Genomic DNA, 13,501 nt, shown 5'->3' on the forward strand with positions numbered 1-13,501 from the left:
CTGTCGCCCTTCCCCTACCCACCTCAGGCCGGAGCTGGGGCCACTCCCTGCCTCCCCCACGCCGCTTTGGGCCATGGTTGGGGCCTGGGCCATTCCCTCCCTCCCCCACCCCGCCGTTTTGGTGGAAGGTGGGGCCTGGGCCACTCCCCACCTCCCATCCACTGCTTTGGGCCAGGCTGTTCTCCCCCTTCCCCCTGCCACTTCAGGCCAGGGCAGGGGCCTAGGCTGCTCCCCATATCCCCACCCTGCTGTTCGGGCTGGGGCCTGGGCCGCTGCCCCCCTGCCATTTTGGGCTTGGGCCCAGGCCTTTTTCTCCCTCCCCCTCCCCCGCTTCGGGCTGGGGTTAGGGCTGCTCTCCACCTTCCCCCACCCCCCACTGCTTCAGGCCAGGGCCAGGGCCATTCCCCGCCCCCCTTCTTCCCCCACCATTTCAGGCTGGGGCCAGAGCCACTCCCCACCTCTCCCCGCCACGTTGGGCTGGGCTAGGCTGGGGCCAGGGCTGCTCTCTGCCTCCCCCTGGCCACTTCAGGCTGGGGCCGGGGCCAGGGCCCGTGACTGCAGCAGAGGTCATGGTTGCAGCAGGGCGCAGTCACCAGTAACCCCTGCGCTCCCCTCTCTCCCCTGTTCCCCGCACCTCCCCTCCCTGCTGGGTGTTGTTGGGGGGGGGGGCACCAGCTCCTGGCTCGAAGCAGACCCCCCACTCCAAACCCTCTGTTATGGCAGCACTCTGGTCCCTGTCTTCCCCTTTTGCCTCCAAGGAGCAGGGGAAGAGGGCGAGGCCAGCAGAGCTGCCCTCACACCCCTCCCCTCCGGCCTCTCAGTCCCCATTGTCATGGCGGCACTCTGCTGTCTGTCCCTGTCTGTGTAGGGCACTCTGACTGGCTGCCGAGACAGCCAATCAGAGCACAAATAAAGCGTTACAGACAGATAGACAGACAGACTTAGGCTTTTATAATGTTAGAATACTTATTTATCAATACAACTAAATATTAAAGCAGTGTACTAAACATTTCTACTAACCTGTACTATATGATAGATATATTTAAAAGGGAGACCATGTCTCAGAACACATTCAAACCACTTCAGTAAGAAGCAATTATACCATTTTTATAGGCAGCCAAAGTAAAGAATACAGCTCAGCCATAAGATTGCAGCTGTTCAATCTCACAGGAGGGCTTCTTTCTGCATTCTGCACAAGCTGCAACCAGCAATTTACTGTCATCTATTATTTAAAAGATAAAAATGTCAAATAATTTTACACTGCATAAACTGAAGTGGCTGTATGGTAGCCTTTGATTAAATTAGCAGATAAATAAAACTTTCTAAACCACCTTTTTAAGCACTTCACAAAGCTGATCTAACCTGAAACCAAAGGAGCAGATATTCAAATTTAATGTTTTAAACATAGGTGTCAACTCTTGTATATATTTGAATATTCCATTTCTTCTCAACTTGCATTACTAGTGGATGAGTCTGGCAGTTTAAACTTAAACCCCTGCACACATGCAATGTGTAAGTGTATGCCACTTAAATGTACACACACAGTTGCACATGCAGGCACTAGATTTTAAAAATTACATTTCAAAACAAATAGAAGTTCATAAAGAGAATCCTGTTTCAGGACCTTAGTATCCAATGCTGCCTATTCAAACAAAAGAACTACAGTAACAAATTCAACAGTTAGAGAATTACTTCTCACCATTCATTAGAAGTAAGACTTTCCCTAAAGTGAGTAACTACAGAATTAGTGCTCACAGACTATATATTCCCACAAGATACTCATGAATCTCAGGAGATGCACCAATGGACAGGTTCATTTAAGGAAGGGGTGGACAAAATATGGCCCTCAAGCTGACTCAACCCACCAATTGATTTTATCCAGCCCATGCAGAGGCAGCACACCATACAGCAGGTCCTGGGCAAGCCACATGGGCCCCTGCCTCTACAGGCAGGTAGCAGCTCTGGCCTCTACTTGTGCCACCGGGGATGCTGAGCAGAAGCAGCCCCACCCACCTGGCACCATGTGGCAGCCTGGGAGATGGAGTTCGGCCTACCCAGGGCCTGCAGAGCCAGACTCCATCACCCAGGCACTGCAGTGGAAAAGCGACCTTACCTGTCCATCCAGCACTGCACCATACAACATGCATCTGTTTCAGATTCGAATTCAGCCAATTCGGAGAGACAGTGATTCGATTCAGTGATTCAAATCACTGTCCCAATTTGATTTGGCTGACTTGGATTCGGAGATTCAGCCGTAGACTATACAGGCAACAGTCCTCAACGATGCTGGACACAGCTGCCTCCAGCTGGTAAGTCTATTGTGAGGGGCGGAAGGGGAAGGGAAGGGGCATGGGGGGGCAAATCAATGCCCCTACAGCGAGGAAGAGATTGGGGCTGGAACAAGCTGCCCAGCTGGGGCAGGGGGGAAGGTGTAGGACTCGAGGAGGGGGACTGCTGCCACTGTGCATTGCTGCACACCACCAGTCCAGGAGCTGCTTTTCTGGTGGCTCCTCAGGAGGGCATGCAAGCGGGCGTGTGCCCCCAGATTTGTGCAAGGCAGGCTGGGCTGTGCTCCAGACGGGCAGCAGAAGGCACTGGGAGTGGAGGTTATGCCCCCCTGCCGTTCACCCAGCCAGCACGGGATGGTGCCACCTCACTGCCTTGGATAAGCGACAAGCAGCAGTGGAAGCCACTTCAGCCTCCCCATGCTTCCTGGACAAGCCACGGCTTTGCTTTGCCCAGCCCCGCCCCAGCTGGGTGAACTGAAAGCAGGGCATGTGGGTGGGCACATGCATCCAGATTGGGGCAGGGCAAGCAGCAGGAACTATGGGGAATTTTAGGGTGGCTGCAGCCCCCTCTATAGCTCCCACTCCACTGCGCTCTGCAGGGTGGATGGAGCCAGGGCCGTGCTCCGGGTGGCAAGCCCCCAATGCTAGGCTGCATTTTGAAGGGTGGGCAGAGCCAGGGCTGAGCACTGGGCTGCGGCTGGGGCTAGCCGCCTGCAGCACAGCCCTGGCTCCGCCCACCCTGCACAGCGCAGCCCGGTGGCAGGCGGCTGGGGCTAGCCTCCCAGAGCACATCCTGGCCCAGCTCACCCCACACAGATCCGGAGGCACATGCCTGCTCCCATACCCTCCCGGACCAGTAGAGAGCTGCCAGAGGAGCCATCAGAAGAGCGGCTCCTGGACCAGTGGCACACAGTGGCATGCAGTGGAGAAAGACCCCTCCCCAAGTCCCATGACCCCCCACCCCAGCTGGGCAGCTTGTTCCAGCCCCAATCCCTCCCTCGCTGTGGGGGTGTTGATCTGCCCCCCATGCCCCTTCCCTCCCCTCTCTGCCCACCACAACAGACTTACCAGCTGGAAGCAGCTGTGTCCAGCATCATTGAGGACTGCTGCCTGTATAGTTTATGGCTGAATCTCTCCAAATTGGCACCGAATCTCTCCGCATCTGTTCAGACCTTTTAATGGGTCTCCTGGTTCAATTTGGACTCAGCGATTCGGCCACCGAATCAGGCCAAATCCCCTCCGAATTTAATCGACTTGACTACCGAAGCTTTGCACAGCCCTACTGAACACAACTCACCAATGACCTGTTATGCAGTGCTAGGCAGGCAGGGCTGCTTCTGCCCAGCATCCCGCATGGCACCTAGAAGATGCAGTCTGGCCCTGCAGGCCCTGAGTGAGCTGCGCTCAGTCCCCGGCCTCTGCTGGCGGGCGATGTTTAGGACCTACAGGGCAGGACTGCATCTCCCCGGCACTACAGGGGATGCTGAGTGGAAGTAGCTCCACCCGCCCAGCACCACATAGCAGGCCCTGGCTGAACTGTACTTGGGCCTTGGCAGCTCCAGCTCCAGCTGCTATGCAGTTCTGAGCGGGCAGGTGGGCCTGCTTCCAGCCAGCAGCCACCAGGGCCTGAGCACAGCTTGTCCAGGTGCTGCCCAGAGGGGATAGAGCCTGGCCACAGGCCTGCATGCTGACCCATTCCACCCCACTATCAGGGCTTCTGGGAGCCACGGAGTGAGGGCAGGGAGCATGCATGTGCCTGTGTGCATGAAGCCCCCAACAGCTCACCAAAACTTAAGTAGCCCTCCAGCCCAAATAACTGTCCACCCCTGATTTACAGAGACACACTGTGCCCACAAAATTTTCATACAGAACCATCTGCTGATGGAGGCTATCAGAGGGAGAATCCCTATAGTGCAAACCTAGTTGGCCACATCTTGTACTCTCTTTCTGTGGAGATGGAATGAAGGAATGTAACACTAAGTCTTTCCCATCCTGCAGATCACAAAGTCCCACAGAAGAGCCCGACTGGGCCAAGGAGGTTGAGTGAAGAAAATAAAAAGATTTCATACTGCTAGAACCTAAGCTGCTATTTTTCACTCCCTAGCAATTTTCCTTACAAAGAAACTCAGAAGACAGTCATAGGACTTTCCAATTTCCTATTTGATATTAAAATTGTGTCATTTTATTATGATTCTAGATAGGTTAATAGCCCATGGATATGTTTTACATAGAAAAAAGCCAAGGTAACATATTTAATTTTTTTAGCTGAGAGTCCACAATTGAATTGCTAATAATTTTTAAAATGACAAATTAAACCATAGAATGCACATTACATCATTCTGGGCAAGAAAAATGTAATATATTGTACTCAATTTTTCACCAGTTAAATGAAGGATTAGAAACTACTGAACAGCACAATAATGTTGCTGCTGGAGTTGATTAAATGTATTTTTAATGACTGAAAGGTTAACTTGCAATGTTGCAAAAAGGTTTAATGCTGGGGAACAGAATGTACAACCTCTACAAATGAGATGGGGGAGTCCATTTTATTTATTTATTTTAACAGTCATGCTATCTATTTGCATTCATTAGAAACGATAGCATAAAAAAAATCAAATCCTGTGGGACTGCAACAAAGATCGATTGAAAACAAAGGCTAATGTTGTCCTAAAAGATTGTCCTTGTGAACTTATCTGGGTATATACTGGTATAAAGGTATATATAACAGGTACATTCACAAGGACAATAAATCAACCACCAATCAAAATCCTCTTCTACCTGTACCTTCATTTTACTTCTAGTTCTTGAGTAAAGCCTCCAACACCATACCTTTTTTGGTCCACTTTTTCAATATATGCTGCTATCTGATCATAAGTATTATAGATCTTTAAACAATGTTCACTCCTCCACTACTCCAGCCACCCTTTCTTCATGGGCCAACCACCATACTAGCTTCTTCCATCTTCTTAGGGTTTTCAAGCCCCTCATCCACTTGGAGCTCCTCTCACCTTCAGTTTCCAGTCTCCAGCTTCTACTCAACTCCAACCTCTACTCCATTCACTCATTCTCCTCATACACAATTCCTCTATTCTTGATCCCAAAGAGAAAATTAATCTTGCCAGACACCAGGGACAAAGGAGAATTCTTCTGCTTCACATTCCTCTTTTCCTTAAATTCTAGACCTCTGAGCTACTGCCCCCACAATTTGTTAAAATAAATCTACTTCACTGCCTTGGAATGTATTTGATTCTTCATGGATCTTTCTAACATGGTTCTGTATATCTCTTGTTTCTCACTTCTCTGCCACACTCAAGAGAGACTCATGCCATTGCCACTGCAAGACTCCAGTTGAATCTCCAGCGTCTCAACAAAGGTGCAGGTCTAACAGTCATTAAGTAATCTGTTACCAGAGAGTGGAAGGCTACATCTATGCTTCCTTTTTCCAATCAGTAGGGCATACTAGGAAATCATGCAAAAAGGTATTCCATAAGAAACTGACCTGTCCTCTTCCAGAGACAGAAGCTTGGTAAACAGTATAATCTGACTAAAACTATGAGCAATTCATTAAAAGAAGAAAACTTTTTGAAGAACATTCTTTGCAGATCTTATTTACAAAAATAAAAGTTTCCTAAGGAATTATATCCATTAAAATTGCCTTATAATTGCAATACACTAATTAAATTTTACTTTGCATTTTGGCAGCTGTCTGTCAAAAAAAAACAAAACAGCGTGATAACTTACAATCAATTTCCTACTTTTAGAATATTTTCTGAATATAATGACTTGACTTTGCACGATAAGCATAATATATTTGGGTCAGGCCAGCATCTGAGAACTAGTAGTGTAGAATCATACAGATCTGTATCATGAAAGCATCAATCTAAATTGCAGTTATTCTAATGACTACAGGAGACAGAAATGACAGGTTGTTTTTTCTTTTTAACTTTACACCTAGCTGCTTTGATGATCCTCAATTTCATGACAAAAAGCACCAAGTTGATGGATTAATTTGAACAAAAGGACCAAATTTTCCAAGATCATCTTCAAATGGTAATTTGAAATCAAAACAAGGTAACAGGTAAAACAAACTTCCCATGGTCCCAATCCAAAATCTCATGTGTAGAACCCTATCTCCTCACAAGCAGTCTTCCAATGTGTTAATTTTAGTCCTTTCCCTTCCCACAACCCTTGCACAGGTAGCTTGGATGTTTAGGTAGAAACTTTTATGCCAAGGAATGAACAATGCCCCAATCTAGGACCGACATTCTTAAAAGCTATAGAAACTTCAGTGGAAGGGAAGCAGTACAGCCACTATTGCTGTAACAGCCAACATTAGGAAGGATTTTATATATTATTTCTTGGCCTACTTATTCTTCATTTTTCTGTAACATCTAACATAAGAAGTGAACATTAAGCAGAACAAAGCCCCTGCTGTACCTCCTGGATCTGAAGACTGCTTGCTCCACTGCAAGCTTTCCAAAGAGTAGATTCGCTTTGTTCTAAAGCCTGCACAAGTTCAAGAGGAAGCAGCAAGGGAGATATTTAAGGTTTAAGTTTGGATTCATAAGGGAATTGCCTTTTCATCACTAGCTATCAATTGCCTCTGTTCATTTCATACTGCCCCTGACTGGGGTCAGCTTCTATGACCCTTACCATTTCATGTTCCCCCTTCTGGATTGACTCCAAGTCCTCATATTTCACATGCTTCATACAACTCCCTACTACATGTTTACTATAGAATCCTATTCCCATCATGACCACTTCTGCTGATCCTATTAAGGAGATTCCTCTAGCTCCTGTATACACAGAGGAACTAACAGTTGCCTCCTGCTGCTCCTTACTTACCAATATAATGGCTTTTTCCAGCTATTGCCATTACACGACCACGTGCTTTTGTCAGGTCGTACATCCCATATCCCAACCACCTGTACATTCCTCCTCACCCACTCCCATTTACCCAGATGTATGTACTTTCATCAAAATATTAATATAACAAAGGGCTTAATCTGTGTGTCTTTCTGTCCGTAACGCTTTTGGTCAACTGTGCGTCCGCCTCTGAGAGGGCAGGTGGCAATTGGGTGCATAGGCCTGGGCGAAGAGGAAGCAGAGGCGGACAGGGATGGGGGTGGAGGCAGGTACGCACGCACCCAACAGCCAGCAGGGAAGGGGAGGGGAGAAGAGGCAGGGAGGTTGGGGGGGAAGCCCTGCAGCTCAGGGGAGGAGGTGGAGGTGGGCGGGGGGAGGGAGCCCCTGAGCTGGTGGCTGGAGGAGGTGGCAACAGTGGCACAAGGACTGTTTACATGGCCGACCCCGAAGGGTGAACTGGGGGCGGGGGAGGCAGCCATGTAAACTCTCCCTCATTATTTTAAATCCGTCATTCATGACAGGCAATAGGCTACTAAAAAATAATTATACAAGGGAGACCCTAATGGAGTGTCCTTGAACCAATCATGTCATGTCCCTTGTCAGAAATGTCTATATTCAAAAGTTACACATTAATAATTCACCCCCAACTACTCAAGAACAATGAACACATCTCTTAATTCATCCCACTCAAGACCTCTTTCAAGCACAGAACAGTTTAATTGTCATATATCTGGATCTCTTTTGGTTAAATTATAGTCTGAATTAAAGCAAGTATTTAACCTCACACTTTCTGATTTGACATTTGCTTAGTATTAATTAAATAAGAGATTATCATGATCCCCTAAGCAGGAGAATATTTCTTTGCCAGCTCTAGCTGCAAGTTTTGATGACTGAGTTGACAGAAATATCAAATGCAGTGCTAATAATAAAATGCAATGATCAAAAAAAATCTCTAAATGGGCACTTCACAATTTTGCAGAAATTTCTCTCTTTCGATACAGGTACTCAACTTAAAAATGAAAAATAAAGTGAGTGTGATCAACAGTGATCCAGGTTTTCAGTTTGCTGTGGAAAAATGCAGATTCTCTCCTTTAAAGGAGAAAAATGTAGGAAAGCGTGAGTATCCCCTTACAGGCTGGCAGAGTTCCAGCCTGCAGGGGGCTGCAGAGAGCAAGAGGCAGGGGACGCCACATGCATGAGTGTGTGTGTGCACACAAGCACATGTCCAGGAATACAGCCCCAGGCAGTGATATACAGTAGCTCCTGCAGATAAGTCAGGGAGTCAGGTTGGGGGGAGGGGCATAAGTGACACAGGTTGGGGGCAGGAGGCGCACATTGAAATGATGGCAGCCATGGTGAAGGAAGGCGGGTGGCAGCTGGGGCTGAATCATAGAAAATTAGGGTTGGAAATGACCTCAGGAGGTCATCTAGTCCAACCCCCTGCTCAAGGCAGGACCATCCCCAACCTGCTGAGGGCATTGCCCAGCTTGGGCAGTGCCGGGACCCAGGACAAGAATATATGACCATGGCAGGAATGGGCAACCATGGGGCCAGTAGGGAAGCTGGCTCCCCAAAACATGTCAGGGGAGCATTGGTGGGTACATTGCCACCACTACTGGAAGCCCCATGCCAGCCAAGCCACTATGGCCATGCACCCCCTGCCCACCCAGCGACAGCAGCACGGAGTTGTGCCCCGTCACTGCTGCCAAGTGGACAGGGAACACCTTGCCATGGTGGTGCAGGGCTTCCAGAAATGGCTGCACCGAACCTCCTGGCCCTGCTCTGCCTTCCTATGCTGGATCCCACCCACTAGACTACAGAGGCCCCTGGTGGGAGGGCAGCAAGATGGGGAGCTCAGAGCCCCACAACAATCAACCTGCATCCTCCCACTGCCCTAACTGGCCCCCACCCCATTGGCTTCACTCCACTCAGCTCTGCCCCAGGTTGGGAGTGAGGGGCAACAGCATGGGCAGGGCACCAGCATATCACATTTGCTCAGCACCACAAAGTAGCAGAAGAACAACCTCAGCAGGGCCCACATCCTCAAAAAGCCAAAATACATAGGTATTATGACTGAGGTACTGGTAGGCTTCCAAATTGCTTTAAAATTGTAATTATATCAACAAAACTGTGTTCAACTGCTCTGTGTGTGTATTATATAGAGAATTGGGGGGGTAACAGAGAAAACCCAGGATCCGTGGTGATCAAGCAGAAACTACTAAAAAGCAGGATGAAATCAATATAGTAAAAAAAACCAAAAACAAAAAACACATCATCATCTCAATTTTTTTCTACACATTTTTGCTTTTACTACAGCTGTAAAATGCTCCTCACATTAAAATGCAAATTATTTTAAATTCATGACAGGAGGAAATTCATGCATGGTCTACCAGTAAAACAGCACTAAAGTCCTACTGGAAAAAACTCTGTCAGGTGGACTGAAATAATTTAATAAATGTATTTCTTACTGGTGTCATTTTCCCCCCCTCAATCATGAGATGAGATACCTGGATTATAATGAACAAAGGAAAGCTTGATCTTTTGGTTAGCTGAAGTTGAGATTGTTGCAGAAGACATGGAAAATAGGCAAAAGCTGCAAGTTAAAGTACTGTATCCACAGCATATTTTTATGGCACTATACAAATACTTCAAAGACTTCTGGCATCATAGGATGCTTGATGAGAAAAATGAGCTACTATTCTATAAGGCTGTATAGGGAGTGCAACACAATGCATTACAAAAGAATAGACAAAAACACCAAATACCTACTACTGATGGATCAACTAATTTTTTGGCCTACAAGATAATCCATCCTTGAAAGGACTGTCCTAATGCCCTAGTCAGGAACAGGTGGGAAAAAAAAATCTGAGAGGCCAGGTAGCTATGTTTGACACAGAGCTCAATAGTTTAAAAAAACCTGTAGTCCAAGGTCTTTCATATAAAGATAAAAAGGAACTAAGATTGTGTATCCTTGTCTCTTCCATTCTAATAATTAGTACTCTGCAAAAGAAACATAAGAATGGAAGAAATGTAATTAGAACAACTGGCAGTGACTCATTTAACCTGCACATCAACCAGGATGGATAACTTCTAGAAAAGCACTCTAAATACTGTTTCCATGAGAACAGTAACACATCACAGTGACATTTTAAAGACATCTTTTCCCTAGCAAGTATTCTGCATTTAAAATATGGAAATTAGCATTAAATTTAACTCACTTTGTTTCTTCCTATATGCGCATTTCTATTGTTTTATTTATCCTATTTCTAAATAAAGGTGTTTTACAATATTATCAGAAGGACAATATCAATTGTATTTTTAATAAAACATCCATTATTAAATTCTGTAATAATCCCTTGTCACTTTCAATAACAAATAGGGTAACAGTAATATCCAAGCCTGTTTTATCAAACAAGCTACTGAAACGCCTCTCACTATATTTGTTTAAATATATTCAGGATACATTGCCAGAATGAAGAAAAATCTTTTTTTAAGTTATACAGAAATGAACCAAGGGGCTTTAGTTAATAACGTTACTGCTACTGAAAGTGAAGAGCTTCCCAGTATCACTTTATTACAAAAGGTCTTTTAGAGAGAGTGGGGGGAAAAAAAGTCTCTAATTGGAAAAAAACCAACCCTCTAGCAGAGGTTTGCTATTTATTAGTTTAGCAGGCAAGTAGGGATGATTTGTTTTTGATGTACAGGGCTGTGTGGACTCATCTTTTTTGCTGGTGCATGTGGGAAAAAAATCTTGTCAGAGAGGACAATGGTAAAAGTGACATTACCACACTACAGCTGGTAGTGCAGAATGATGGGTGTATTTTATGGTTTGGTGTTGTAGGAACATCCCTTGGAAGCACAAGTATGAAGAGTCCTATGTAGGAATAAAAGGCAGAAATACTATAAGAATAGTAGTAGATATGAGAATTTTACATGCTCATTTGACTCTTACCTTCTTCTACTTCATCCTCCTGTGGTGATACCGGACCCCCTCCACCCACTGAGCTGACCGATTCTTCATCTTTGTCAGACTCCCGCTGTAGACTTACAACTTCATAAATTGCATCTCCAGAACTTGTATGGCTTTTTCCTTCAGACTAAAAACATAAAATAAGAGTTTAATGTAAGGCCCTTGCATTCATCAACTACAGTTTCAGTGGTAGTCACCTAGTATGGGAATAGACTATAACGCTGCTGAACATAAGGTGAAGAAATATTAAAATACAGAGAGAACAATTCTTTCCAAAGCTTTCTTTTCAACCACCACCTTCAACACAACTGTAAAATAATTTTAAATACTGAGAGGAGGTCAAAAGGCAAACAGCTGTAGGAAAAGCATACCGAGAACGAACAAGAAAAAATAGTACTTGGGAAACTGTAGCAATAGCAAAAATAGAAACAAAATATTTATGATAAAAATGTAAGTTTGTAAAAGTGATTACAGTTGTTATCAGATAGGAAGTTTCACACCATAGGAACTACAATATCCCCTGTGAAAGCTATGTTCCCAAAATCCTTCCATAAAGTTGATTGCATGCAAGTACAAATAAACCTGCAGCCCTTCAAGCACACCTGAAACGTGTGCCATTTTATTTCCCAAGGCAAATGAAAGTGACTGCGTTTATCTGTAAAGCCCTTCAATGTTTGTGTCCTGTGTATTTACACTTTAGCCGGTACTTGAAATTAGCAGGAGGCACTCAAAACTGAAAATTTGTTTTCTCTGTGATCTGACTTAATAACTTCCCAGGCAAACTGCAAGGAATACCCGAGTACAATGTACCTGCACCTTGACCACTGTATCTATTAAGTCTAAACTTAAAAACCATTGTTTTTTAGTATGTCTACATTAACTGCTAGGAGAAAAGAATTAGAAACACCTGAAGTATTCCTGAATCTTTTCCATTACATGGCCCAGTTCATTATACACTTCTTTTACCCCCCTCCATGCAGACCAGTAATGTTTTGTACTAAAATTATTCAAACTGCTGTGAATTCCTGTATTTTTATAAGGCTGTGTAATAACACAACCAAATGGTGGCATTAAGTAAACTGGAACTAAAGGGAAGCCAAAATGACCATTTAAGGCCCAAATTTAGATCAGTTTTCAGACTGCTTTATCCTCCGCAAAGTTTACATAATCAGTTAAAATAAGGTCAGTTTTCATACAGGCTAAAAATGTCCCATCAAATAGCAAAATGATGCAGTTTTGCATAAGCAGCGCTAGCATATTTTGCTTTTGAACCAAATTTAAGAATATGAAAGAAAAAGGTGAACGGCTTCAGAAAATGTATTACCTTGATTTACCATGTCAGCCAAAAAATAAGTTAACATAAATTATAATGTAAACCAAGGGCCTGACCTTGGTTTCAATGGTTTGAAACCTTGGTTTCTCCTATTATCAATGAAGAACCCATGGCACCTTTTCAGCTTTCTGGCTGCATCAAATAGCTTCTGCAGTTTCATTTCGTTTCCGGAACTCTTGCACTGGATAGACTGAATCTGGAGGGTCTGTGCTTAGAGCTGAGTGTTTTGCACCCTTGGCAAATAGTATTTAGTAGGGCTGTGCAAAACAGCACCATTCCGTTTTGACTGAACAGTGTTTTGTTTTGAAACCGCTCTTGTTCTGTTCCGTCAAAACTGTTTCAACATATTTTGACATTTTGTCCATAGGCTATAATGGGGAAGCTCAAAACAGCCTATAACTTTGTCGTTTCTGGCCTGATTTGGATGAAACTTATAGGAATGATAGCCCCTTCTGAGGGTACAAAGCCTGCCAAGTTTCAAAGAGATAGGTGCAGGGGTTTCATGGAAACTGCACCTCAAAGTGTTGAAAGCAAAACTCATGTCAAGTGTATGTGTTAAGCCACAGTGGGGTCAAAACTGCAGGCATGCTAGCCCCTGCTGAGGCAACGAAGCCTGCCAAGTTTCAAGGAGATAGGTGCAGGGTGTTACCTCTCAGCTCCGTGTTCTTGGGGAACCCTGGCACAGGACGCAGCCTGTCCAACTCGCAAATAATCCCCCCCCCCCAAACAAAACTGATTAAGATGCAGTGGGAGACATACCTAAAGCCCTCCAGATAAGGGAGCAACTGCCCTAGGTCTCATTTGCATCCAAAATGGAACCAGATGACCATTTATTTACATAGGAGACGGAGAACAGAAAGCCCAAAGGAAAAACTGCACTGAATTCTGGGATCAGATAAGCAGGGGAGCACTGCATGCTGGGGAATCTGTGCTCCAAATGCTAATCAATCCACATTTACACACACCCAGCTCGGCATTTATCAGACCAATTCTAATCTGGATTTACAAAGGACCCCCCCCCCCCACACACAGAAACACACACAC

The 13,501-nt window shown here is 45.2% G+C and overlaps 1 protein-coding gene across 3 annotated transcripts in view; it reads right to left on the reverse strand.

The window, feature by feature from the left end:
* Window positions 1–13,501, reverse strand: part of RABGAP1L (RAB GTPase activating protein 1 like) — a 452,085-nt gene that overhangs the window by 399,485 nt on the left and 39,099 nt on the right. For all 3 annotated transcript variants that reach the window (XM_025196731.1, XM_006017708.3, XM_006017709.3), the window contains exon 10: window positions 11,107–11,251. In XM_025196731.1, coding sequence (XP_025052516.1) covers window positions 11,107–11,251 — 145 coding nt within the window. The remainder of the gene's footprint in view (window positions 1–11,106; window positions 11,252–13,501) is intronic.

This window comes from Alligator sinensis, unplaced genomic scaffold, assembly GCF_000455745.1.
Source record: "Alligator sinensis unplaced genomic scaffold, ASM45574v1 scaffold31_1, whole genome shotgun sequence".
Taxonomy (NCBI): Eukaryota; Metazoa; Chordata; order Crocodylia; family Alligatoridae; genus Alligator; species Alligator sinensis.